Genomic DNA, 27,188 nt, shown 5'->3' on the forward strand with positions numbered 1-27,188 from the left:
GCCAGTTGGTTCCTTGCAATACCTTGTTACTTACCGTGTAAATCCAGTGATTGAAGGAATGTTGAAACATATACTGAAAATTATGAGGTGAGAGAAAACAAGTATTGAATCGAAAATACGAATAATAATTGCTTGTTTGTCGTCCATCTTTTTAAGGATGCCAATTTTAAACGAAATTTAAGCTACATTCTAATAAAAGCGATAATTTATGCATGGAGCGCAATGGAAAGTGAAGTATCGCAGATCGAAAGTGAAGTATCGCAGATGTACATGCGTCTGTACTTCCTGTGATCTACACGAACTGCGTTTTTAAAATAGCTCAAGTCCATGCAGATATCTTATCCAACTCACAAAACTTGAGAGCATCACGGACTGTAAAAATAAACCGTGCGACTTTCGTAATCCGAACTTGAAATTGTCACCAGACAAAACAATCTTTTATTGATCGAAAAGTGACTTAAAATCGCGCAATACAATATTTCTGCGGTGACGTTTATGGTAGAAATTTGAGATACCCAAATTCAATGACAGACTAAACTGCGTTAGGCTATGGTGACATTGATGAACCGTGAGATCGCAGCGAAAGGAAGAGTGCATCATACGAAGTGGAAGTACAGGTCACAATGGAATTATAGATTGGAGTAGCCTAGACTTTAAACGGAGTGTTTTGGCCTCGGACTTCTTTTTCCCTTAGCCGCACTCCAGGCAAAAGGCAAAAGAACTACAAGGCCAAAACACTCCGTTTAGAGTCTAGGCTAAGACCGTAGGTGTCCATGCGATCTATACTTCCTGCTACTTATATACTGTTAAGTCACGTTCTTTTTACTTTGACGAGTCACTTTATAATAAAAACACTCCGAAGAATAATTTTGTGTCCATCATTTTTGCAACACGTGCACCATGCTACGTATGTATCATGCACACTGAGGAACTTAAGGAATGTTTCAAGATGTTTGACACGATACAATGAAGACAAATTTTGTATCGAAATACGAGCAATGATAGTTGAGGTGATAATTGTCCTGTAGTTCATCTTTAGAAAGATCCCAAAAGGAAACGAAAACCTGAAGTGCGTCCTGATAAAATCAATGCACAGGGCGCAATGGTATACCACCATGAAGGTACTACGTCCATGCTGATACGGATCTCGAGACAAGTGTAGATTGCAAGGGAAATAAAGATCACGTACCTCCACGGTTGGAACTTTACTCCAGAACCCACTCGAACCACTTAACTATTGTTTTCTTTACGAGTTCAAGTAAAATGTGTTCATTTCTCTTCGTATGAACATGACTCATATAAATTTGCATAATTAACGTAGATATTTATGAGCGGTAGTGTAGAGGTCGCATGTAATACATAAGGGAGTCGTCATTATTTACGGTCTTGGGGTCGGAGAAATCTGAGGGGGTCACTCAAAAAATTGAAAGCTATACGGGGAGTTGCTAAAAATTTGGAGAGAAAAGAGGAGGAGTTACTCAATTTTTGGTGCAAAATAAATTGAAACGCCTCTCAGATTGCATGCACCATTGCACACATCAATTTCTCAAAATTTTCGATGCGTGAGGGGGACCTCTCGTGCTCTCCCCCTTGGGGTGTTCTAACAGTTTTTCTAAGTAAAAAAATATTTAAAAACATGTGTCAAATTGCACCATTGCACACATCAATGTCTTATCATCATGATTCGTCATGATCCTCATCATCATTTTGTTGGTTTCACCTTTATCAACCGTCATGAGACATCGTCGTAAACTACTAGCCTCTTTACGGCAACAGCTTAGCGCTACCTTTTTTTTTTTTTTTCTTTTTTTTTTTTTGCGTAGGTCAGCGGAGCGGAAATTATGCTCTGGCTTGCGAGAATGTCATGAGATGACCGATGATAATCAAGCACTACACCGGGACTTGAAAGGTCTGTGCGATTGCTGTATGATTTTTATAAATTTTACAAATACCTGGGGGGGGGGGGGTGTCAGTCTACATTTCTGTTAGAGAAGGGGTTACGCAAATTCAGCATGGTTGGCAGGGGGTTAGGCCTACTCGAAATTCCGGAATTTCCGATGAAAATCCTCCGACCCCCCCCCCCGCCCTCCCCGACGCCGTAAATAATGACGGCTCTCTAAATCACAGAACACAAGGAGACGTGATTCCCATGGTACTTTGTCCATAGGATTCCTAAAAGATGTTTCTGTAGAGGTTATCATGATACAGAGGTCTAAATTAATTGTAGGCCCAGTCCCGGGGCCCAGTCCCTGTTCCCGGGACAACCAAACCTTGGGACCACCAAGTCTGGACATGGTTGTCCCATAGGACTACCACTTGTTGACATATGTGTTATGCAATTTATTCATACGAAGTAGTCTTCTTTGGTTGTTCAGGATGATAAAAAAGAGAGGGTATGAAGTATGATGCACCTTTTGCCACGTGTTTGTATTGTTTTACACTGTTTGAATTTAATAGGCTGTAGGCCTATAACATTTCAGCTTGAAAGTGCTTCCATGCACAGTCTGTCACTTGTGTTGCTTGGCTGACTGCATGAAAATAAAACTACATGAGAGATGTTGCTAGAGTATGGTATTCATTCATTTGTTTTTTCTGTATTTTTTTGTAAGATTTTCAGAAAGAGTGAGCATACAATTAAAAATTATCAATATATGGGTGGAGTGCGGTGTGGTGTATCGATCGCTCCACGCGACGAATGCACTATCCGTGACATGGCCCTCTACGGTAAGATCATGTGTTGTTTACCCACCGCAAATGGGGTCACAGGCTAGTTCACCGAGCAGGTCATGATATCGATACATGTGACCCAGCTGACTATGAATGAAGCCACCCCGGGAACAAAGTGCCTGCCGATAGTTGTGAGACAAGCAAGATATGTACTGTAAAAGTAACTGATCGTTCAGGTGAATGTCTGTCTGGTATTTAGCAACTAAGCACGGTGAGCTTGGGTACCTCCATTTGTAGCTGGCTGGAAAACTTTCTGTTCCGTGCTTCTTGTACTAGTTGTACCCGGGAGTTGTATGCATGGAAGGGTAACTAAAGAGGTATCATGTGTGTACATGGGAATCCCTCAATAGTTTTGTGTTCGATCATTTGATATGTCTAGTTTACATCTTTTTGTAACGTTCATTCCATATGGTCGATGTTAGGAGTGAGATGTTCTTCCGTTACCTTACAAAGCGATCGTTGCTTTACAATTACATGTCATCGATGACGGTGCAATTTTTTGGAAGAGCAACATACGGGCTAATTTTTGCATATAACGAGGCGAACTACAATATTTGATTTATGGCCTGACTTTATCTACACTCCTATCGTTCTGTTAAAGGTTCTCGATCGAGGGCCAATGTGCTATGCGAGACTCACACAGTGATGACAGGGCTATTGACAAAGGTTGAGACGACCCAAACTAGCCAAAATTAGCCAAACCACCATAAACCACCATAAACGACCCATATCATCAAGTAAACGACCTAAAATAAGCACAGGGATGAAATATGTCTCAGATTTCTGGAGAAACCGCCCCAAAAACGGCGAAAACCAGCCGGCATTTTCGATCATTGCAAATTCCTATACATGCCATCAACGAGTTAAGGGGTTCGGTTTGTTTCTTCAATAGAGGGCGCTGTGCAAGATTGTTACTGCTTTTACAACGTAAAGTGTAGCACAGGGAATTTCCCCGTTGTCGTGTTTAGTGGCTTACCAAGGAATGGGATCAAAGTTTTTAGTTTATTACATTTTACAGCTCATTCACATTTTTTTTGATACCAACATTAATTTATTTGAATAAATTCTACAAACCAAATATTAAGATAACATGTGCCGTGGCCCTGGTTCCATACATGTACATACACATACCTGCATATATGTGCATGCATGCATGCATGCACACAAACATATATATGCGTGCGTGCAGGTTACATGGAAAGTTGAAGATCTAGCAAATATCAGATTAAGGTGAAGTACTACGAATTACGTCAAAATTAGGTTGTGGTGTCATTTTCTTGAAACTTTGCACAAATATTCTGGGAAGTTGTGCAAGTGCAAAAATGAAATAAAAAATGGGGGTCACCACGCTCGTTTCCATGGAAACGGACGTTAAAATGGCGTCGTTAGAAATAAATAAAAATGATATAATTCACTTAAACTAAAGAAAGCAATTATAAAACGCTTAGCAAATGAGTTAATTTTAATAAATACCAAGAATTAAGATCCATATCTATCGAATGTATAGTTTTCATGATGTTTGTAAAGAAATTTTAACATAAGTATCGATTACAAAATGACGATATCGAAATTATATCACTACATAATTTTCAAACTTTCTTCCTGTCGCTTTGAATGGTGTCATTTTGACCAAACTTGGCGAATAAAATCCTGACATAATACCATTTAGTTTACGCTTTTAATAAAAGGGTGTCACCACGCTACTTTTTACAATATCTCCAGGTGAATGGGTAATATGCGCCATGTAAATGGGAGACAAATGTTAATTTTGCGCTCATATTGAATACAAACCAGCTTCCCAGGGGGTTAAAATATGACAAGGTTAAATGTCACATGTATTTCTAAGAGACTGGGTCAAAAAATTAAGTAAAAGCGCAATTTCAACAATGACAGGTGATGTTAAATACATGCGCTACAAAATAACGCATTTGCGGCAGACTGGAGTTAAATCTGCGCAGAAATGTTCTAAAGCGTGTGCGCGTCCGAATTCGTCGCCCTTTACCTTAAGTGGGTGGTCGCTTTAAAAAACAGCGCCCTCACATGGCCATATTGATACAAGGGCATATTACAGGAAACATGCATGTCTACATTTATATGTGGAGATCCGACACACACACATACATACATACATACATACATACATACATACATACATACATACATACATACATACACATATACATGCATGCATGCATATACACACACATACATACATACATACATACATACATACATACATACATACATACATACATACATACATACATACATAGGCAGGCTGACAGATAATGAATGTAGACTCGGACTCTAAGCACGTGGCATTATCAACATCACGCAGGACTTTCAACTGCATAAAGGTTTTAATTTCAAAAGTTTGAAGCTTTAATTTTTTTCACAAACAAGTCATCATCAATAATACAGCTGCATCCACCTGATAGAGGTGTTTGAATTATCATGGTGACTGAATAACACATGTAGTAGACTTGTGCTTCAAAATACATGAAACAATAAAAAAAATTCTTCATTCACTTGGCTGGATGTACTCAAAGTGGATCCATTTTTCAATTACACATATTACCCACAGCAGACATGGCATTAAATGGCAAGATAGAACTGCTTTGAAAAAGCGCCCTCCTTCGGTGAGCCCAGTTACGATGCTGAAGTTATTTTCGTTTTCAGTTGTGTCATCGAAATGAGCCCCACAACTTGGTAATTGATAGTACCAACAACATGGCTGCCCGCAATTCTGTCGACGGTTTCTCCAGAAGGTGGAGTTTTATTGTATCCCTGAATACCTAGAATGTTTGTTTTAGGTCGTTTACTTGATGATATGGGTCGTTTTGGTGGTTTATGCTGGTTTGGCTAATTTTGGCTAGTTTGGGTCGTCTCAACCTTTGTCAATAGCCGTGATGACAGTCTTGTATGGTATATTTGACCATGTCTTTTTTGTACGTCCATGATTTGACCATGGAGGTAAAAGAAACTCCATAATTTGACCTAAGTCACGGTCCCTGACCTTGTGCAAGAGTAATGTCACTTTAGCTGTTGACCAATGGCCTCGGTAAATGTAAAGGCAAGATTCGCAGAAAACCAGAGTCAGTAAAGCTCAGAGGCTGACTATCTATATAATGTGTCTGGAGGGGGCTTCTTCATTTCACTTCTTTCATTGGAGAAGAAAACTGTTTTATGCTGAGAAATCTCAGTGACTCTTTCGTTTACTTACACACGTGACCACCTGATTACACTACCAGGTTTACAGGGGCATCAAGACATCCAGCCAAATATGAGAAATTGTAACCATTGCCCACATGAACGTGTCTTTCCATGTAAATATGCCCCCTTAAGATATTTTGAACAAAATTGAAATTTAATGGGGAAAATAATAACTGTCACTGCTACCTTCCAGCTGCAAATTTCCCATCCCGCCGATAAGTCCCCCCATTCACCACCAGAAAACCTCCCTGCTCCCCCATCTCCCCACTCCCCACCTCCCATTGCCCTCTCCTACCACAAAAGATACCCTTGCCAACTCTTTGCCACATGCATTTTCCAAAAACTTCAAAAAAATAACTAAAGTTTGCTCCCTGCTGATTGGTTTGGCATTTTCAAGTTGCCTGCTGGCTGACTTCAAAGATGTCACTTCACAAACAGCTTTCCCTTAAAATTTTGATGTTTCAGATATATGACTGCACTAATATTATGATGGATTATCATAATAAATCACCGGGAATATCAATAATGGCAATTTTTCTGTCAATAATTCAGTTGTAATGTACAGGGGTATTTTGTAAACTATGCTTGCTTATTCAGAAGAAAAGTGGCTTTTATTTACTTTCCCTTTTCATAAACAAACAAAAACTTCTCACTGATTTTGTACTGCTAAACAATAATTCAATGAAGTCTCATAGATGATGGTTTTCATTTTCTTTTCCAATGAAATGTTTTATCGATAATTTTCCAAGTACATTTGCAAGAAAATCTCAGCTCCACAATTTTTTCTTTGCATTTTTCTCAAGGTCATGACTAACCATGATTCCAAAGCTCTCAATTGTCAGCCTGTACTAGTAGATACCTATGCCCTATTCTATTGAAATACTGATTTGTTTATCCCAAGGTCAAATAAGGTCAGTGCATGATAAGAAAACCTAAATTGCCCATGAAAGAAATTGAGATGTTGATGTAGTTTTCAAATTTGAGCCCTATAATGAATATTTTATTGTTTTTCTTTTCTATCTCTTTCTATTTTGATCAGAAACGGCTAGAAATAAACAGTAATCAACAATCTGTGGGGAAAAATTGGTCAGGTAAGATATGCACAACTCTTTACAAAGCAATGCAACATTCTAATGAATGAATTCCAAGACATTACATTATCTACACCCTCATCAGTGGTTTCACGCTGTTCAAAGTAACACCACTATGATAATGTGATTAATTAACCATGTTTACCTAAAATCCAGGAGAGAGATACAATATTTATTGTGTAATTTGCCATAACTAAATTATCTAAAAAATACAGAAGAATCCATGTTTTTAGAGGAATACAGAAAATGTTTTGGTGAAAATCTACAAATCTGCAATTTTATTTGTAAACATTTATTTTCATAAATACATATATGGTATGTTGCCAAGTTGCAGCATTAGCGAATATTTTCTACAAAAGATGGCTTTCAAAAGTATTTGCATATGTATAACCAACATGAATCAAAAGGTCACAGATTAATAACACAGCCATGCTGGCACTAATTAACATTAATTACCTGTAATTTTGGTATTTTTACTTGACCTGACATGACCTCTGGATACAGATTTCACTGGTGATCTCTATTGTACCGGCATAGATCATGCTAGTTACAGTAATAGAAACCCGCTACTGCTGTGCATATGGAACATATCACATCCATTCAGTAATCCACTACAGTAAATATCAGGCAAAGAATCAGTCATGAATCTTCTGAACTTTACTTTGTGTCTACTTTGCATTGTCAAAGTGTTAAAATAATTATGGTATTTCTGCTCAAAATATGATAGGAATCGTCATTTTCCTGAGCAAAGGCAGTGAACCATGGATAATTGTGTAGCATTTCCAGTGGATCAGCATCTCTTGGAAGACGTCATCACCCAAGGGAAAGACTATGCCCTGACAAAAGGAATCATCATGAGAACCAGGGAGCAACCAAATTCCTCCGAGGTTATCAGCTATGCTCCCCATGTCCTGTTTCCATCACCAGTACCAAAACATTTATTTGAACAAGCATTGGCAGCACAGGAGGATTTCAATTTATTAATGTACGGAGTGACGCAGGATCAAGAGTTTTTGGAGACTGCTCTTAAAAGGTAATATCATCAAAATTACACTCTTTTATTATTCAGTTTTCCTACGAGACAACAGGCATATGCTTTATCAAGTTTTGTACGGTTTATTTCTGTAAAATTTGAAAAGTCTCTTTCTCTGTCATTTGATGAACAAACATTTCATTACCAGTGTCTTGAAGGGTCTGATGTGCAGTGCAGTCCAGATCAATTAAACAACATGGAAAAGATGTTTTTAAAAACAGTGGAAAGGTTAATTGAATATCGTATTCCCAGGTCTTTTACTCAATACACTTAATATATACTTTCTTCCCTTGTACTAACTGGCTTACTTAAGTTATACATGTACTTTTTTATTTTGTTTGTTTGTTTGTTTGTTTGTTTGTATGAATGTGTGTGTGTATGAACGTATGTATGCATGCATGTATGTATGTATGTATGTATGTATGTATGTTATATGTATGATTTCTTTAATTCATTTTGTTTTGTTATTTTCAGTGCAATACAAGTTGATGATTTCACAAGGAAACTTTATGAAATCTATGAAAAAGTCCACATCAAGGGAAACCCTGCACAGGTATATTTAAAGTGGATATCCTAAATTTACACAAAGTTCATTTATTTTCACAATTACACCATCAAACGAAATTAATGTCATCGTCCTGTTGTCATCCTGTTAATCTGCAATATCTTGTTAAATTCACAGTGACTACATTGCAAAATGGACTTTTTAAGACTTAAATATCTTTGACATGATTGGCCCTTTAAGAGAGGTCCCTGTTCAACCTTTGAATTCAGCTTGGATGGAAATCTCCACATGATGTCAAAGGTGAACAGGGGTCAGCGTTCAAATTTTCGCCTTTTTTGATTTTGCTAGTGTCTAAAGGTGCCCATGCTAGCATCACATGCTATTTGTGGGTCTGTTCTGGACTGTCTGTCTTTGTATGAGACATGTTTGAGTAGGAAACTTGTGTTTTATTTTGACTGCAAAAGGCACCCAGGTATTTGGTAGAAATTTTTTATACACATTGTTGTGACTAATCACAGATCTTTAAAATGAACTGGGGACAAGTATGGCAATTTGTAATAATAAAATCAGCAACAATGTTTATTAATATCAGTATATTACACACATGCCTACTGTAGGGTTTTGAATTCAGAACCCCAAAAGGACAGTATCCAAAAAGTAAATTTGATAGGAAACCCAAAAAATCATCATTTCTACACCATTGTGTGTTTACAGTTTCAATACTTGATAGTTATGAATTTTCTTTCAGCCAATCAATTTCGCTATGTTACGGGCTGACTACATGTTTGATACTGCAAGGGGGAAAGAAACACCAGCTGAAGAAATGAAACTACGTCAGATTGAAATCAATACCATCGCCAGTAGCTTTGCAGGACTTGGATCTAAACTACCAGAGCTCCACAGGTGAGAAAAGAAAAATCAAACAATTGCTTTATTGCCTCAATAACTTAGATTTTAAGAGTTATATCACACACTTAAAGAGACAGTTGCTGCAACTTTTGATCATTTATCAGCGTGTTCATTTTTTAGCCGGATGCCGGCCAAATTGACCGGCTACTTTCGTATTTTGGCCGGCTACTTTACAGCACTGTTTCGCTCTCTGGTCCGGAAATTCTGGTTTTGATAACAATAATTAGATTTTTTGGTGGTCTTGCAAGCCGCAGATAATATTTCAGAAGTGCCGATGTGGCTATATGTAGTCTAGCAATTTACGCGGTGAACTTGTTGCTGTAGTACCGCGATCAGCGAACGTGTTGTACTATACACTGGGCATCGCTCTCGAGGTCAACCTCGCTCGCCCGATCACAGCCCGAATTATTCCGACGTTCACATCGGGTATAGCCGAAAATTGGACTAACATACAAATACGTTATGCCCGCGAATAGCCGACCATTTCCGAATGAAGCCGACTTTTGTTTCGCTCAAACGCGGAAGAGAAAGTCGACGCTTGAGAGCTTTGGTTTTCTGCGTAAGAGTAGGGCCTAGTCTGATGGGTTTGGTAGGTTTTTGATCAAATCTAAAGCGACCACAAGTTACTGAGTCTCACTGTTCATACTTTCGAAACGCCACGTCAATCTATCCATGGTCGATCACGATGTCAATATTCAACTCAAGTCGATCGACATCGCGCTTGTGGAGGGGCTGTGGTGCATGTGTGCATCGCGGAAGAGAAAGTCGACGCTTGAAAACTTTGATTTTGTGACTTTGTCTGTTGGTTATGGGAGGTTTAGGTCAAATCTAAATAAAAAAATTACTTGGTCTCACTTTTCGTACTTTTGAAACGCTACGTCGATCACAGTGTCAAATTTCAGGTTGACCGATATCGCGTTGTGTGTACTGTGTTACAATTGACTACCAGTGTAGTACAGGCTGGCGTTCAGTGTCGTTTATAGTTTGAGGTTTTATCAAACATGAACACTGAAATTTAGCTCTCTTTTTCAATTATATTCAACATCAGCAAAAAATCAATAATCAGCTCGCGGATTCGTTTTATTGTGAAATTAGTACAGTGAATTAAAATCACTGAAAATTGTGTTCCTATAATTCATTGAATTGAATAAACTCTTTGATTTTACTGTATCTTCAATCAAGTGTATTTAAATCAGTAAAACACTTCGTACAGCCAGGCTGGTCAGGATTCTAGCGGATCGTTACCTGGGTTGTGAAAACCCTAGGCCCCATTCTATGATGTATTTCAAAATGTTTGTTCAAGTCATGAGCTAAACATAATTCTACACAACAGTCTGGTGAAATTTGGCTATTATCCTTGTCAACTGAATGTAGTTGACAGGCCCAAGTGATATCAATTAATTTTTCTGACTTTTTTTAAAACTTTATCCCTTGAAAATATGTTGTAATTGGCAATGATAATGATTATTCTGTATGCTGAAACGGTCTTTAATACTGTACAAGAATGCATAAAATTACTCCAAAATGTCTTCAAAATTTAAAAATTTCTTGCCCACCCCCGTCCCTGAAACCCTCCCCCTTTGTGTATGTTGAAATAGCCTTTTATACACTGTATAAGAATGCATGAAATTGCTCAGAAATGTCTTCAAATTTAAAAATAATCCTTAACACTCATGCTGAAATGGTTTTTCATACAGTACAATACTGCATGAAATTACTCCAAAATGTCTTCAAATTTTAAAAATTTCTTGCTTTCAGGGAGGGGACCCCCTCCCTGAAACCCTCCCTCCTGTGTGTATGTTGGAATAGCCTTTTATACACTGTATAAGAATGCTTGAAATTGCTTAGAACTATCTCCCCCCCCCCCCCCCCCCGCCCCCCCAGGGAACCTGGTTGCACACATTAGCTAACCGCCTACTTTCTGAATTTTCCGCCTACTTCAAAATTTTTGAGAACCCTGTTTACTAGTTTTGTTTGTGAAATCAAGTATTTTTTTTCTTCTTCTCCCTCAAATGTATTGAGTTACAAAATATTAGCTTTCCAAATACAACACATTGTTCACCATATTCAGTGATATCGTTGAGAAAATCAATTTCAGTCTGTACTGAAATTGAATTCAGTTGTTTACAACAACATATGATACACAAGTTTGTGTTTTTACCTTTGTTTGAAAAGAATAGTTTGAAGATATGTGATTTTCATTTCATGGTAGAAGTCAACAACTCGATTAAAGCTGTAATGCCAGATACAAGGGGATTTTTGAATGTGGGATGAAAATGTTGAGTGAAGCTCGAAAATATTCTGTTTTCACATCACTGTCCACCTTTTGGTTAATTTTTGATTTTTGGTATTTTTGGAGCAAACCTTGTGTCAGGTTCTAATATCAAAAAGCCATCTACTGTAATTTACATGTTACCACTGTCTGTGCTAATGACCAGCTATTACATGTACTTTTCATTGATAAACTTTGATAACTTAGTCTCATTTTCACTGATAATAATGATAACTAAGCTTTGTAAATACGGGTATCACACTCTAAGTGATAGCCATTGTGGTGATTAAATGAAGGAAACAAGACTACAGAGGATGTATTTTGCTAGATTTCTGCTTTACTAGTGTACATGTAATGTTCATTTTTATAAGCTTTATATCTAAGCAATAAGACTAACCGGACACAACTGTCAAAGGAGAAAAGGGCTAGAATCAGATACATCGCCAATGTCAACAAGTGCTGTGAGATGCAGGTATTGAGGACTGCCCCTTTAATTAATCATTCACAGGTATAATTTACGAAACATTGGAGAGAGTGAGAAAGCTGCCAGTCTTCCAGAGAACAAAGCAGTTGATGGTTTGGCAAAAGGATTGGTTGAAGCTTGGAAACTTTATGGAAATGAAAAGTATGTACTATTCCTTTGTAATTTTTTATCTTTTTTATAAGGGTAATAACACAATGATTAATCAATTTTCCTATAGAGTACTTGGCCAAGTCATCATGGAGTTGTCATCTGCGTATCTCAGGGTATCCTTCATAAATTGTAATAACCTCCAGTGTAATGTTGTACTGCAATGATGTTCTGTGTGACCCAACATTCTTCTGGTTAAGTCAATGCATTTTAAGATAGATTTATGTACCCTGAGAGAATTTGGAATAAAACAACATTGCTTTCAATCAATGAATGATTGTCAGATAATGACAAGTGTTTCACTTTCATAAATTTATGATGCCTTGCTGTAGTAATCATTCAGAATATATTGAACTGAAAAAAGTCCCTTAGACTGAAAATTGCATAAAATTGTGAGTAGCAAATCAAACAAACCTTAGTGTCTACCATGTCAAAATTTTCAAAGTTTTGCAATCTATATAATCTATGTTTATACACAGGCGACCCAATAAGTTCTGAGTTTTTCACACTGTTTTCTCTATTATTTTCTCCTCTTTCTTCATGCTCTGAATGATCGAAATAAATAAAATAAATGGTTTTTATAACCTAACCTAGCCTCTGTGACTCTTTATTTATTTTACACTCCATTGCAAGGGCGTATATCTCTCATACACACATGCTGTAATTAATTAGTCAACACAACTAATTATGCTAATCCGTGGACTTATCAGAGGTTGGTCAACATCGGAAAGATAGTGATGTTAATTAGTAACCATTCCTATCTTTCGCGATGTTGACCAACCCGTAAAATCCCTGATAAGTCCACGGATTAGCATAATTAGTTGTCAGTGTTCTCCACAAATAAAAAAATTAAGTCGGTGGCTAATTTGCATAATCATTTTGCATAATATTAACATAATCATTTGCATAATATTTACATATAGTTTGTGTTCACCAAAAATTGACAAAACAGTGTACTCATGGAGCAGAGCCCCCCCACTGATTTTTTCAAAATTCAGTACATCCTCACTAAGTTGCATAAGCTCCTACCCTTGTTTACTCAAATAAAGAAAGGTTAGGAGAGTAAAATATACCGTTAAAGTTGGTAAAACTGCTCAGATCAAATGATGTAAAACAATGAGATATCGAAGTTCCCGTGACAGCATCGCTAGGAAAAATCTACGTTTTTCAGTACGTTTATCAGGGGTCTCTGACAATGCGCACCCCGGTACCAAAATAGAAGAGTCCCACTCTGATGTCATATCCGCCATTGTTTACGGCATATTTTCATTCACGCACGCGATCTGGGATTTTATTCTCTTCACATGCATTTTCATTTGTTTAAAGCAAGTAACGCTCCATCTGTTAAGAGTTTTTACCGCTGACTATAACAATTTTCATTGCTATGTTGCTGTTTTCACAAGATACTGACCGTTCGATCTTGGAAAATTGAGTTGCTTTTACGTGCAGCCAACGCATGCCGGTGCAGTGACAGACAGTTCCGTAAGCCATGCTACGCTGTTGATCGGCAGCATACATGTCTTCGTTCCACGTTTACTTTTTATTTCAAGATGTGAGTCAAACAGAAATTTCACCAAATTGCCACTTCTGTATCTAGGGAATGTGTAATCAGTTTGATTTCAAATTTTTTGTCAAGTAAGAGCAGAAATCGTCGCTGACTTTTGCTGTCTTTTGACTATGGTTTTATATCAATTTTTCTGTCCTTTACAATTTCTTTGGATGGGTCGGTGGAGGGTGTTAAAAGAATGTGTACTTTCTTTGGGGGAAATTCGGCAGAATCAATCGAGACAACACTTAGATCTTGATGTGACTGCACAGTTTATTGTGTCACCGTCCTGGTGGCGGGACAGTGATTGTGTGAATGGGTTGACAAGTCGGTCGAGCTTCTCTCGCGGTCTTTCTTCCGCTATGGTCGTCGTGACATATCTTGACGAGGTATTAAAATGACAAATTCACACATACAACAACAGCAAAATGTGCCTTATTGATTTAAATTAACACCTTATTGAAATTAAATACAGAAACAAACAAAAGCACGGCATAAAAACATTGCCGTGAACCAAACCCGCCACCCCAGAACAAAGGCTGACGGTGGGTTTCAAGAGCATGGGCGGCCGAAAATTAAACTGGGCGGCGTAGATTTTATCTGGGCGGCCGTGAAATTAAAGTGGGCGCACCGCCCACTTAAAAGGCGCCTTGGAGAACACTGGTTGTGTTGACTAATTGAACAATGGCGCCGAACAAAGGCGACACGGTTTTGCGTGCTCTTACAATTTTCCTGTTCTTATGCTTCTTTATCATTGAATCATCCGGACTGCTATCTTACAACAGAGAGGAACTACTGGTGCTCCGCCAGAGCGGCGGTGAGGTGAGCGGTGAACTTATCTCGGGTCAAAATTTCATCGAAAAATCTTTGCTCACAAACTCAGCTGGTGAACAGAAGCCTGCCCATAGCCGTTCGCATAGTCGTCGACCACGGAAGCGTGGAAAACGTGCCGGAGTATTGACGCGTCTCCGTAAGCGTAAGAATCGCCCACCACTGCCCAGTATAATCCTCGGAAATGTACGCTCGCTACGAAATAAGACTGATGAACTATCTTGTCTCATTCACACTAGGAAAGACTATCGCGATTGCTCAGTGTTTTGTTTTACTGAAACATGGCTAAATTCATCAGTGCCTGATTCCATTCTAGTGCCTGATGGATTTACACTCTTTCGGTCGGATCGTGTATTTGCTGAAGTGGAAAAATCTATTGGCGGCGGACTCTGTTTTCTTTTAAATAATGCTTGGTGCACTGATGCCAGGATTATCTCAAATCGTGCACACCAGAGTTGGAAACTCTTGTTATCAAATGTCATCCATTTTATTTGCCCAGAGAATTGGATCTGTACTTTTGTGTGCTGCATATGTGCCACCAGATGCCAATTCAAACGTTGCTATTGACCAGCTGTCGGCTATAATTACGCAACAAGAAAACAAACATTCCGGGTCAACCTGCATTGTTTTTAGGCGACTTTAATCATGCAAATTTACGTAAAGGGCTACCAAAATACTATCAACACGTGAATTGTGCAACCCGTCATGACAAGATCTTAGACCACTGTTATACGACAATAAAAGATGCCTATCGGTCTCTGAAACGTGCACCTCTCGGTAACTCTGATCACAATATGATTCATCTAGTTCCCGCATACAGACAACAACTCAAACGTGAAAAACCTACAAAACGCCTTGTCCCTCGATGGACAGAAGCAGCCATTCAGCGACTTCAGGGCTGTTTTGCGTGTACGAATTGGGACTTGTTTATTGAAACTGCAGCTGACCTTGATGAGTGCACCGAGGTCACGATGGATTACATCAAGTTTTGCGAGGAGCTATGTATTCCCAGGAAGTTGGTAACATCTTATCCCAATGATAAACCCTGGTTTGATCGGACCGTAGCTACCCATCTTCGCGCGAAAGAAGCTGCTTTCAGATCTGGCGACAGTTCAGCTATGAAGAGGCAAAATATGATGTTGTGAAGGCGATTAAACATGCGAAACGTCTATATCGAGACAAGTTAGAAAATGATATTTTGGCAACTGACTCACGGGAATTGTGGAAAGGCTTTGAGAAAATCACCGGGTATAAACCAAAGTCAAAATCAGCTCCAACGGATGATGAAACCCTTCCGGATCGTTTAAATGAATTTTACGCGCGATTCGACCGTCCTTTCGACATTCCACCAGTTACAAGTGAATCGCTGCCTCCTCCGTTTGAAGTATGCTTGGGGGACCTCCGACGCACTTTAAGTACATTGAACGTGAAAGCTTCTGGTCCAGATGGAATTTGTCCTCGCCTGTTACGATCATGTAAAGATGAACTTTGTGAAATCTTATGTGTGATATTTAACTGGTCATTGAAACGAGTCACGTTCCAATGTGTTCAAAAGATCCATCATAATTCCCGTACCAAAACGCACTCCAGTTACTTGCTTAAATGATTATCGTCCAATAGCTCTTACATCTACTGTTATGAAATGTCTAGAAACCATTGTTAGAAAATACATTCAGTCGAATATTCCTGCATCTTTAGATCCATATCAGTTCGCCTATAGAACAAATAGATCGGTTGATGATGCTGTATCTTGGGCACTTTTCAAAGTTTCTCAGTTTCTGGATAAGAAAATTCCAAATTATTGTCGGCTGTTATTCATTGACTATAGTTCAGCATTTAATACTGTATCACCTTTTAAATTATATGATAAGCTCACCAACTTGAATTTCAATCCCTCAATTTGTAAATGGATTCTCGATTTCTTGTTGAATCGCTCCCAATCGTGAAAATTGGCAGTAACTTTTCAAACTCTATCGTTCTAAACACCGGTACACCCCAGGGTTGTAACCTGTCACCGATACTCTATTCTTTGTTTACACATGATTGTGCTGTGAGTTCTGAGGAGAACAATTTCATAGTAAAATTCGCCGATGACACCACCCTTGGCGGTTTTATTGAATCTGATGAATCATTATATAGGAAACAAGTGGACGATACAGTTAAATGGTGTTCCAATAACAACTTGGAACTGAATGTCAAGAAAACAAAGGAAATAATAGTGGACTTTCGTAAAAATCCATCAGAAATTACGCCTCTTACTATAAATGACACCGAAGTGGAAATAGTTCAATTTTTCAAATTTCTTGGTGTCTACTTATCTGCTGACTTGAAATGGGAAACCAATACTGATTTCATAGTTAAGAAAAGCCAGCAACGCTTATTCTTTCTGCGGAGGTTGAAGAGTTTTCGTGTTAGTCAGAACTTGTTGATTAGGTTCTATCGCGGAGTGATTGAGAGTGTCTTGACATTCGCAATCACTGTCTGGTATGGCAATATCACAATGAATGAACGGAAACGACTCAACCGGATCGTCAGTACCGCCAGTAAAATTATTGGTTGTAATCTTCCATCGCTAGACAGTCTTTACGAGGACCGTGTTCTCAAAAAGTCTGTCTCCATTGTCAATGATCAGTACCACCCTGCACACAATTTGTTTCAACTTATGCGTTCTGGTGAACGTTACGTTCAATCAAGTCAAGTTCTAATCGGTCCCTAAACAGTTTTTACCCTACAGCAATTCGCATGTTAAATGAATGTAAATCGAGTACTGGAAGAGCTCACACATCTCGTCTCTCATAGTTCCTACACTTGTACTTCTGAAGTCGGCGCTTTTATTCTAACATGTTTATTTTTAATTGTGTTTCTTTTATTTTGTGTATTGCTCTTTTATTCCCTGTTTTTTATCTCACTGTCTGTCCTTTTGTTTTCGCAAACCAAGATGTATTTCATTGTATGTGCAATAGCGTATATATATGACAATAAATTATTATTATTAAATTATTAAATTATTATTAATTAATTACAGCATGTGTGTATGAGAGATATACGCCCTTGTAATGGAGTGTAAAATAAATAAAGAGTCACAGAGGCTAGGTTAGGTTATATAAACCATTTATTTTATTTATTCCAATCATTCAGAGCATGAAGAAAGAAGAGAAAATGATAGAGAAAACAGTGTGAAAAACTCAGAACTTATTGGGTCGCCTGTGGTTTATACTTAATAATTTTACATCTTGTCTTTCAGGGCAGCCATGTTGTTTTTCATTGAAGACGTCTCTCAAAACATTTTTGACCAGAGGATATTGGAGTATACGATACATGAAGTCAATTCTTCCGTAACAACTCTTCGAAGAAAATTTTCTGATATTGTAGAAAGAGCAGTTACTAAAGATAATAAATTATTCATGTAAGTACTTTCTTCTTTTGTTTTGTTTTTTTTTCCAGTAAACATTTAAAACACCTGTCACAATATATTGTCCAAAGTTTGATTGATTTTCATAGTTTCACTAGATATTTAATTTCTACTTTCTGTATTTGTACTAGTATGTGGCAAAAGGAGGTTTTGTTAAATTCAAAATGAAGTGACCAACGTTTGTGTTTGTATTTCTTCACAGTTTGTTATAAGAACCTTGTGAAAATTTATTTGAAATTTCTTTCAAACTTGGTAGCAGGTGTATACAGAACAATGGTCCTTTTTCTTCATTTCACATGCATGTAGCTCTGATATCCCTATGTGATACATCGCCAATTTAAGACCAGAATGATATGTTTTGAAATACAGACAGACAACCGAGGTGGTGCTGCTTGCCACATGCAAAGGAAAAAAATCCTGATACAAAATTTAAAAAATTATGTTGTCATGTTAATGAGGAGCAAAAATGAACATATGACACAGAGACATCAAATGTGAAACTGAAAGATCGTTATATCTTCCTTGGTTTTCTTTTCTTACAGCGATAACATTGAAATAGCAGTAGTGTATTTCAGATATGGATACATGCCACATCAATATACATCAGAGAAGGTGAGAACACTTTACCTTCCTCCCTATTCAATATTTTCCTGAGTATTCCCTGGCGTTTTTATAACGGCAAACTTATTGACACAAATTATAGGCACAAAGTAGAATTGTTGTCTGATGCTTTCTGACAGTTCAAGTTTGTAACAAGCAGAAAATATGGACGTCTTTAAACAGATGATAATAATAATTGTTTCTAGGTTAAAAAGGTTGATGTGTTTAGATTATCTTTCTAATTTCAATGATGCTGTACATTACACATACAGTATTACCAGTGTTGATTTATTTTACAATGATGTATTTATTTCTCATCAAGAGAACTCAGCCAGTCAAATACTGTACTGTAATCACCAGTAAGATCAATCAAGACCTCACACTTCTAGTGACTACAGACTTGTAAACAAGTTTGCCAAAAGATAACCTCATAAAACCTTTACAATAAACTGTGAGGGCGCCCTACTCAGTGCTGATCTCTGTAAAAGGAAAAAAGAGAGCTGCAATAATCAAGAAGACTCATGGAGACTTTGTTGGTGTGTTCCGTTTTTGCAGGACTGGGAAGCTCGGCTGATGATGGAGCAATCCCTGGCAATCAAATGCCCATCAATCAGATTCCATCTGGTGGGAACAAAGAAAGTGCAGCAGGAATTGTCCAGACCAGGAGCCGTTGAGAGATTCCAGAACTACTTCCCCAATCCAGCAGAGTCGGTTCAGAGGATCAGAGACACATTTGCAGGACTTTATTCATTTGACATGGTAGGTAAATACATTTAATAGGTTAAAACAATGTAGATGCTTCATTGATATTTTGCAGGATTTTCATTTTCATAGCGTTTTTCAGTAAATATAATACATACAGCTTATCTGTGTGTTTTGGATGGCAGATTTATAGTAAATGTCCTTCAATATTTTATAGGGAGAAGATGGGGATACAACAGTTAAAAGAGCCTTGGCAGAACCTGAAAAATATGTCATGAAACCCCAGAGAGAAGGGGGAGGTTAGTGACTGTGTTATTTAATACAAACGTCCAGAGTTCATTCTATCTGCAGTTTTTGTATGATGTTTTATTTTCATGCTTTGTTTGAGTGTTATTAAAACAAAAGTTGACGTGTACAACTCCTGTTTGTAAAGGGGATTGCGATAGGCTATTATCCCAAGCATACAATTCTACATCCCTATCAGATGACACGTAAACTTTCATTAAAGGTATAACAAATCAGCACTATTGTATATTCCAAATTTCACAGTATAGACAGATTGGAAACAATTTCAAAAGATTTTGCATGAGAAACATAATATAGGAGAGATAAATTAAGGCTCACATAAGCTTTTGGGAGAGGCTTTGTTCTCCAAGTGTTGTTTTAGTTGAGAGTAAGACATTTTATTTTTTTCCCTAATTTAGTTTGCATCTCTAAACTACTGCACATTTCTGAGTTACAATGTCTACAATGGCTTTGACACTTACTTCTAAATTTTCATATGACCATGCTAACAAGTTGTTGTCAACGGGAGCTGAACAAAGAGACACAGCACAGAGTATTGACTGAAAATTTGATACCCGTAACCCTCATTTCTCTGTATAGAGTTACCATAGGAAACTATACATTTTGGCCAAACCATGGCTTTGAAAGGGTTAAACTTGTGACCTCTGTCCTGTTTGCCAGGTAATAACATATTTGGCAAGAACATCACAGCCACACTGGAGAAGATTGGTCAAGATGAGAAGAGGGCGGAATACATACTGATGGACAGAGTGCAACCAGCCGTGATTCCAAACTATCAAATACGCCATAATACATCACCAGAGTTGATGGATATGGTCTCAGAATTAGGTGTCTTTGGTGTCATTATCGGGTTAGAATTACATTCATTTTCACCAGTGTTTAATCTTCTCTTTCATCATGAGTCAGTAATTTTCTTCTTTTGAGGGTGCATGCACCTCAAAATTGAAATGCTGTAAAATTTTGTTCATACAATGCCCAAATACTGTTACTTTTTTCTGATATTGCCAAGAATGAAAATAATGGCTCACAGTGTAAAATATCAAATGAGATTATGAAATTACCTCAAATTTACTATTTGAAGTTCAAATGATATGTAGTTTTACAAAAGGAAGACTACAGGAACGAAAGTTTCCTGCATGTTTCAAAAGGTATTCACAAAAATGTCAACTGGAAAAGGACCCGATTTTTTTATCCAAAAATCTGTCAACAAGGTGTACAGAATATAGAGAACATATCACACTGAAATAACAAGTAGTTACTCAACATTTCTTGTGTTTGATTTATTATTTCAGATAAGAGTTGAGCCAGTAAGCTAACTTACCAGTTGTTGTGTATACACTAGTGATATCAGTTTTAAAATGTTCAGATACTTTTTGATCTTCGTCTACCAATCATGTTTTGCGGCTTTTTAGGATTCATACTGTACAGAACTCAAGATTAAGACTCTTATTTGCCTTATTCACAGAAAAGGACCAAACATCCTGTACAATAACAAGGCAGGTCATCTTCTACGTACAAAGTCTATTTGCCATGACGACGGTGGTGTAGCAGCTGGAGCTGCTGTACTGGACAGTCCTTATCTAGTGTGAAGGCTGAACAACACTGAAATTGCAGATCTTTCAAACAACTACACTACACTATTTTAGCAAAAACATTCAACCTAATTGGTAATAATTTAGTGATAAAAATATCAGTTAACTTTCTGATATCTGTGGATGTCATCTACAAGATGAATTTTAGAAATTTTAGAGAATTTTTCAATATGTCTGTGGATGTCATCTACAAGATGAATTTTAGAAATTTTAGAGAATTTTTCAATATGTATAATGTCATCTTTAATGAAAATGTTTACCTCAAGGATATCAAAGTACTCGTAATTTGATTGAATTGTTTTACCAATGCCCCTGTCAGCTTACTTGGTAAACCACTCAGGTTATTTTATAAATAATCTTCTGCAGCTAAAACAGACCATCCTTTTCCTCTGATTTCAGAAATTTAAATTTGTAGACAACACTTTGAGATGGATCAATTCAATATCAAGACACGATGGAAACATGCTTATACTTTTTTATACTCCTACACAACATTGTCTGAAGGCAAATAGAGAAATATTTTGTGGTAAAACAAAGTGTTGTCTGCCATACATTTTGTTACAATGTGCATCCTTGCCGTCATAGGCAGCCATATTTAATTTCTGTACTGACCTTTAACCTAACTTGCAAATCTGACTGCAAGGTTACTTAAAGAACAATGTGTAACAAGATATTGTATCAGTAAAATTGTTGCTCATAATGCTATTTGATAATTTTCTAGAATAATAGTGTATAATATTGTAGAATCCGATGTGATATTTAATTACTGTATTGGCCTTTAGCCTATCCACATCAATGATTCTCCTATCAATAGGAGAAAGCTAGCATTTGAACAGACTGTATTACAAAGCTGTCGTGTGTAAAACAAAATGATTATAGAATGTGCATAAACAAAAATGTTGATTCATGATAGGTATATTCCTAAGTATTTCTCAAATGATTGTTTTGTACTGCCATGTGACTTCTTCAGTGTCCACTTTCCACAGAAAACTGCAATAGACAAAGTGCAACATTTTATTCCAGAGTAGACCTATTATCATGGGGCATCACAGTTGTCACTGTCAGTTCTACAGTTTGCGGTCTGTTCAATCAACAGGCTACGAGATCCTGCCGGTGATAATTTATACATCCGTATTACAAATTTAACCTGTTCACCCCCAATTCCCTGTAAACAGGTCCACATTTACCATTGATAACAGTGGGATCGGGTCAAACCATGGTGGTGAAAAAGTTAAGCTGCCGTGTGTTAAAGACCTCAAAAGTAACACTTTATAAAGAAAGTCTTGTTTCAAGTTGTTGGGCTATTACATGTAGGCAGATGCTATATCATTAACAATAGGTACATACCAGCGTTGTGTGTCTATCAGTGAAAGACAAGTCCAAATTCTTGAACATGTTCATCAGAGGATTGGCTGTACCTGATTCTAAAATGACTGTGTTGCTCTGTATTAAAACCCTCAACCATGAGTACTGCAATAAGAGTTTGAAGTGAATCAACAGCTACTGGTACTAAGTAGCTGTATGAGTTCATATCTTTTGGTAATGTTTCATGAAAATTTCCAAATTCAATTTTTCCATTTTGAAAGGCAATTTAAAGTGCTGTTAGCTGCAACAAAGTTTTCAAAAGTCTCACAATATCTTGGTTTCCTCAGCAAAATACATTTTCTTGTTCTCCTTGCAAATCGTGTGAAAACGCCAAGTCTACAGCTTGTCAACACAACCTGCATTTTTCTACTCTTCCATATTATTGTTGATGACTGGGTTTAAATTGGGATTTTGATTCATATGTCAACTCTAACATGGCTCATTAATCTCACTGAGTTGTGTTTGCCTGGTGAATACTTTGCATTTCATCATACTTTCATAGGGAGAAGAAAATCATGTACTACAGAGTAGTTTACCAGGACACAAATATTGATTCAGAATTAAATTCTTACAATAAGTTAACAACTTACGTCACTGTAATCTTTCATACTTCCATACCTCAATTACTAACACAGCATGTAAGTCTGCTTACATAATGGTTGTGATACTATGCATTGTGTATTGCCAAACTATGCATTGTGTATTGCCAAACTATGCATTGTGTATTGCCAAACTATGCATTGTGTATTGCCAAACTATGCATTGTGTATTGCCAAACTATACATTGTGTATTGCCAAACTATGCATTGTGTATTGCCAAACTCTGCATTGTGTTTTGCCAAACATTTCATTTCCCTCCTACCTTGAAAATTGTCCGTACTTCACAATAATCTTTTGCTCAAAAATTCAGACAGGGTTTGAAAAAAAAACCACACAGAAAGTTACATGTGGAAGGAGGGGTCCTCTTACTATTCAACAACATGTTGACAGTGATATTGCCTGAAAACAAGTGTAACTGAAAATTGAATGTACTTGAAAATTTATGAAATGGTTCAATTCGCCTATTGCATCAGTGACGGTCAGTAAATAGCCTATGGTCCATTCGATGTGCTGGCTCTCCCTCATGATCTTGTTACAGCGCCCCCATGTGGCTAATTTGTTCCCTCGTGGCTTTACTTATTGGTCCCGGGTATTTGTGGTACATGTGATCCACGTTCGGAAGATGGGACGGTATCACTATTTAAGCTTCTATGCCCCAATGCGATGATGGGTCATTTACGACACCACACACCGGATCGCACTCATATAGAGTCAGTCATATACATACTAATACGATTGGAACTAATATGGGATAATTGGATGGTGAAGTATTAAATGTCGATTTAATCTGCAAATGTAAGCTCTTCTGCTTTTCAGTTACAGTTGTTTCATGAGTAATTTGTAATATCGCAACATTCAGCTATAAGCTTAAGCTTAGGGCACCTAACACTTTTGAGAAATTTGAAAAATATAAAGATCCAATTATCCCTAATTAGTTCCAATCGTCTTATCCTATAAATTGCAAAAAAACACAGTCAATCAATCAATAAAGTAAATAAATAAATCAATCAATCTATAAATAAATCCCAAACACCTACGAACTTGCTGACATATTGGATCTGTAAAATTGCTTGGTAAGAGTTTCTTTTCATTTGACGATTTGAATTTCAAGCAAGACGAAAGCATGTAGTTCAAATCAGTCGAGCTTCAAAGGGAATCCAGGAAGTTTGATCCAAATATGAGCCGCCGCTCAAAGCAAATGCATTTCACTACAAAGTGAAAGTCCTCCATTCCATTACTTTCCATATATACGCCCAAAAAGCGCACTTCTTCCTGCCGTTGTGATACTTTCTGATAAAACCATTGGGTACCCAGACATCTGGTTGTTGTTGTTTGTATTGTTGTTTATGCCTATTAGTCATGTTTTTGTTGACCAATAAAATGTTGTGCTGTTGTTGGTTCAAACGTAATGTGGATGTCATAAGGAACGCTACAAGGACACGAACATTATTTGAACCGATGCAACTCTCTGCAAACGTTGTTGTTGTTTGTATTGTTGTTTATGTTTATTAGTCGTGTTGTTGTTGTTGTTGTTGTTGACCACAGTCCCTGTGTGTTGACCATTAAATTGAACGAACATAACTGTTGTGTTGTTGTTGTTTCAAACGTAATGCAGATGTACTAAGAAACGCTACAAGGAAGGACACTGTGATACTATCATTATTTGACCTCCCTGCCAACGTATACTCTCTTGGTAAAGTGCGTGAATCAGAATGTCAGCGGCTGGACCAGGGTAACTGATTGTCTGGTACAAGACTGACTATCTTCGGTACCACATGTACGGGTATTTAAATGTCGGATGGCGGTGATTGGACACAGGTATGCTAATTAAAGGGGTGACCAATTTCCCGTACTTAAAGTGCGTCGATTTGAATTGCATTCAATTTGCTGCCAGGGACAGGTATGCCGAGAAAGAGGTTGAAAATTTACCGTACAAAAAAGCACTTAGATTGGAATCGCTGTCAACCGCAGCAGACCACAGGTGTGCCCGGAAGAGGGTGGACATTTTCCGTACCAAAGAATATGGATTTGAATGGCCTTCAGCATGCAGTTATCGAAAGCTTTACCCGAAAAATGATTGACAATCTGCCGTACCTAAAGGTCCGTGAAATCGAATGACTCTGAACGGGAACATCAAAACAAAAAAAGACACGCTCGTAAGCGAACACTTTAATATGGAGGATCATAATGTCAACAATTTCACTATGTTTGGAATCTGCAAAATATCATCAACACAAACAAAAATCAGAAAACAAATGGAAATAAAATTATCTATAATCTGGGCACCATTCATCCTCTAGGAATTAACAAAAAAGATTGGTAGTGAACTTTGACCCCTGCTAAGGGGCCCCATCATTCATCTGAAACATAGGGAGCCCACTTTTCCTTTTTCTTTGTTCACTGTCACAGCTCAAACCGAACAGACGTGTTCCACAAACTTGTAAGTTCATTTCTGGTTCCTTATAGGAATTTACAATATCCACCTTTCAATACATTGCATTGTTCAATTTCCCTACCCGACTTCATTGCCGTTTTCAGCTATTTCATTTTTTGTTTGTTACTTTTTACCGCAGTCACATTTCTACCATAGACTTTGCATGCTACCGTAACATTTCTACAGTGCGTAATATACGCTAAATATCTGCGTATTTGTTATCGTATTCATTGTCCGAGTAGAACAAAATGTAATTTTCGTTCCCTTTTTTCCACTGTGTCTGTACAGCCTCTGATGAAGGTCGTCCGTGTACGTCCGAAACGTTAGGAAGAATAAACATCTATTGTATAGTAGCAGATGGGTCTTGTCAACTATTTTTCACACCTAATGCCGAACACTGAAATTGGCTAGGGCTAGAAAGTCGGACGGCGGGAATTAGGGTCAGGTGTATCCGATAAAGAACAGACAACTTTCCGTACATAAATAAGTGCGTGAATCAGAATGTCAGCGGCGGGACCAGGGTAACTGATTGTCCGTAAAAGACTGACTATCTTCGGTACCACAATAGACTTGGTTCAAGTCTGTGATTTGTGAATGTTTGAGTGGAGTGAACGCAATGATTTGTATTTTGCTTTCATGTGAAACGCGCGCGTGAGTGGACGCGATGAGTAGGGTGAACGCGATGAGTGGAGTGAACGCTATACAGCGGAGTTTCACCCGGAATCCGGCAGAAACTAACTCACTACTGCGCAGACTCAAACGTGACGCATTCAATCGCTGGGAAAACCTGGCGTGAGCTGCCAAATTCCGGATAGGTTTGTACGAAATAGGAGAGAACACAAAAGAAAACTATTATAAATGTTTTATTTTTTTTAAATTCACCGACTTGAACCAAGTCTAGTACCACAAGTACGGGTATTGGAATGTCGGATGGAGGCGATTGGACACAGGTGTGCTAACTAAAGGGCGACCAATTATTCGTTTTTAAAGTGCGACGATTGGAATTGCATTCAATTGGCTGCCAGAGACAGGTATGCCGAGAAAGAGGTTGAAAATTTCCCGTACAAAAAAGCGCTTAGATTGGAATCGCTGTCACCGGCAGCAGACCACAGGTGTGCCCGGAAAAGGGTGGACATTTTCCGTACCAAAGAATATGGATTTGAATGGCCTTCAGCATGCAGTTATCGAAAGCTTTACCCGAAAAAGGATTGACAATCTGCCGTACCTATAAGGTCCGTGAAATCGAATGACTCTGAACGGGAAGTTTGCGACAAGTGCCTGATAAACAGCTGACTCTCTTCCGTACCTAAAGTGCGGGAATTTCAATGGTCGTTAACGGGCAGAAACCGACAATTATGCCGCTGCAGTTTACTGCCAACCTCCCGTGAGAAAGACAAAAATGTACAAATTTTATTCTGC

The 27,188-nt window shown here is 37.8% G+C and overlaps 1 protein-coding gene across 3 annotated transcripts; it reads left to right on the plus strand.

Annotated features, from left to right (window-relative positions):
• Window positions 1–2,751: 2,751 nt before the first annotated feature.
• Window positions 2,752–23,324, plus strand: LOC139147226 (glutathione synthetase-like). Of its 3 annotated transcripts, none has more exons than XM_070718242.1 (12): window positions 2,752–2,903; window positions 6,980–7,031; window positions 7,759–8,064; window positions 8,539–8,617; window positions 9,318–9,472; window positions 12,259–12,375; window positions 18,003–18,164; window positions 18,713–18,782; window positions 19,326–19,529; window positions 19,690–19,771; window positions 20,439–20,628; window positions 21,244–23,324. In XM_070718242.1, exons 3-12 carry the CDS (start codon window positions 7,793–7,795, stop codon window positions 21,365–21,367), a joined length of 1,455 nt encoding a protein of 484 aa, XP_070574343.1. In that variant the 5' UTR covers window positions 2,752–2,903; window positions 6,980–7,031; window positions 7,759–7,792; the 3' UTR covers window positions 21,368–23,324. The 3 variants fall into 3 exon arrangements, with proteins under 3 accessions (XP_070574343.1, XP_070574344.1, XP_070574345.1); XM_070718243.1 differs by having other exon boundaries at window positions 2,756–2,938; XM_070718244.1 differs by lacking the exon at window positions 2,752–2,903 and adding an exon at window positions 5,473–5,495.
• The last annotated feature ends 3,864 nt before the right edge of the window (window positions 23,325–27,188 follow it).

The sequence above is a fragment of the Ptychodera flava genome, chromosome 13 (genome assembly GCF_041260155.1).
Source record: "Ptychodera flava strain L36383 chromosome 13, AS_Pfla_20210202, whole genome shotgun sequence".
In the NCBI taxonomy this organism is placed as follows: Eukaryota; Metazoa; Hemichordata; class Enteropneusta; family Ptychoderidae; genus Ptychodera; species Ptychodera flava.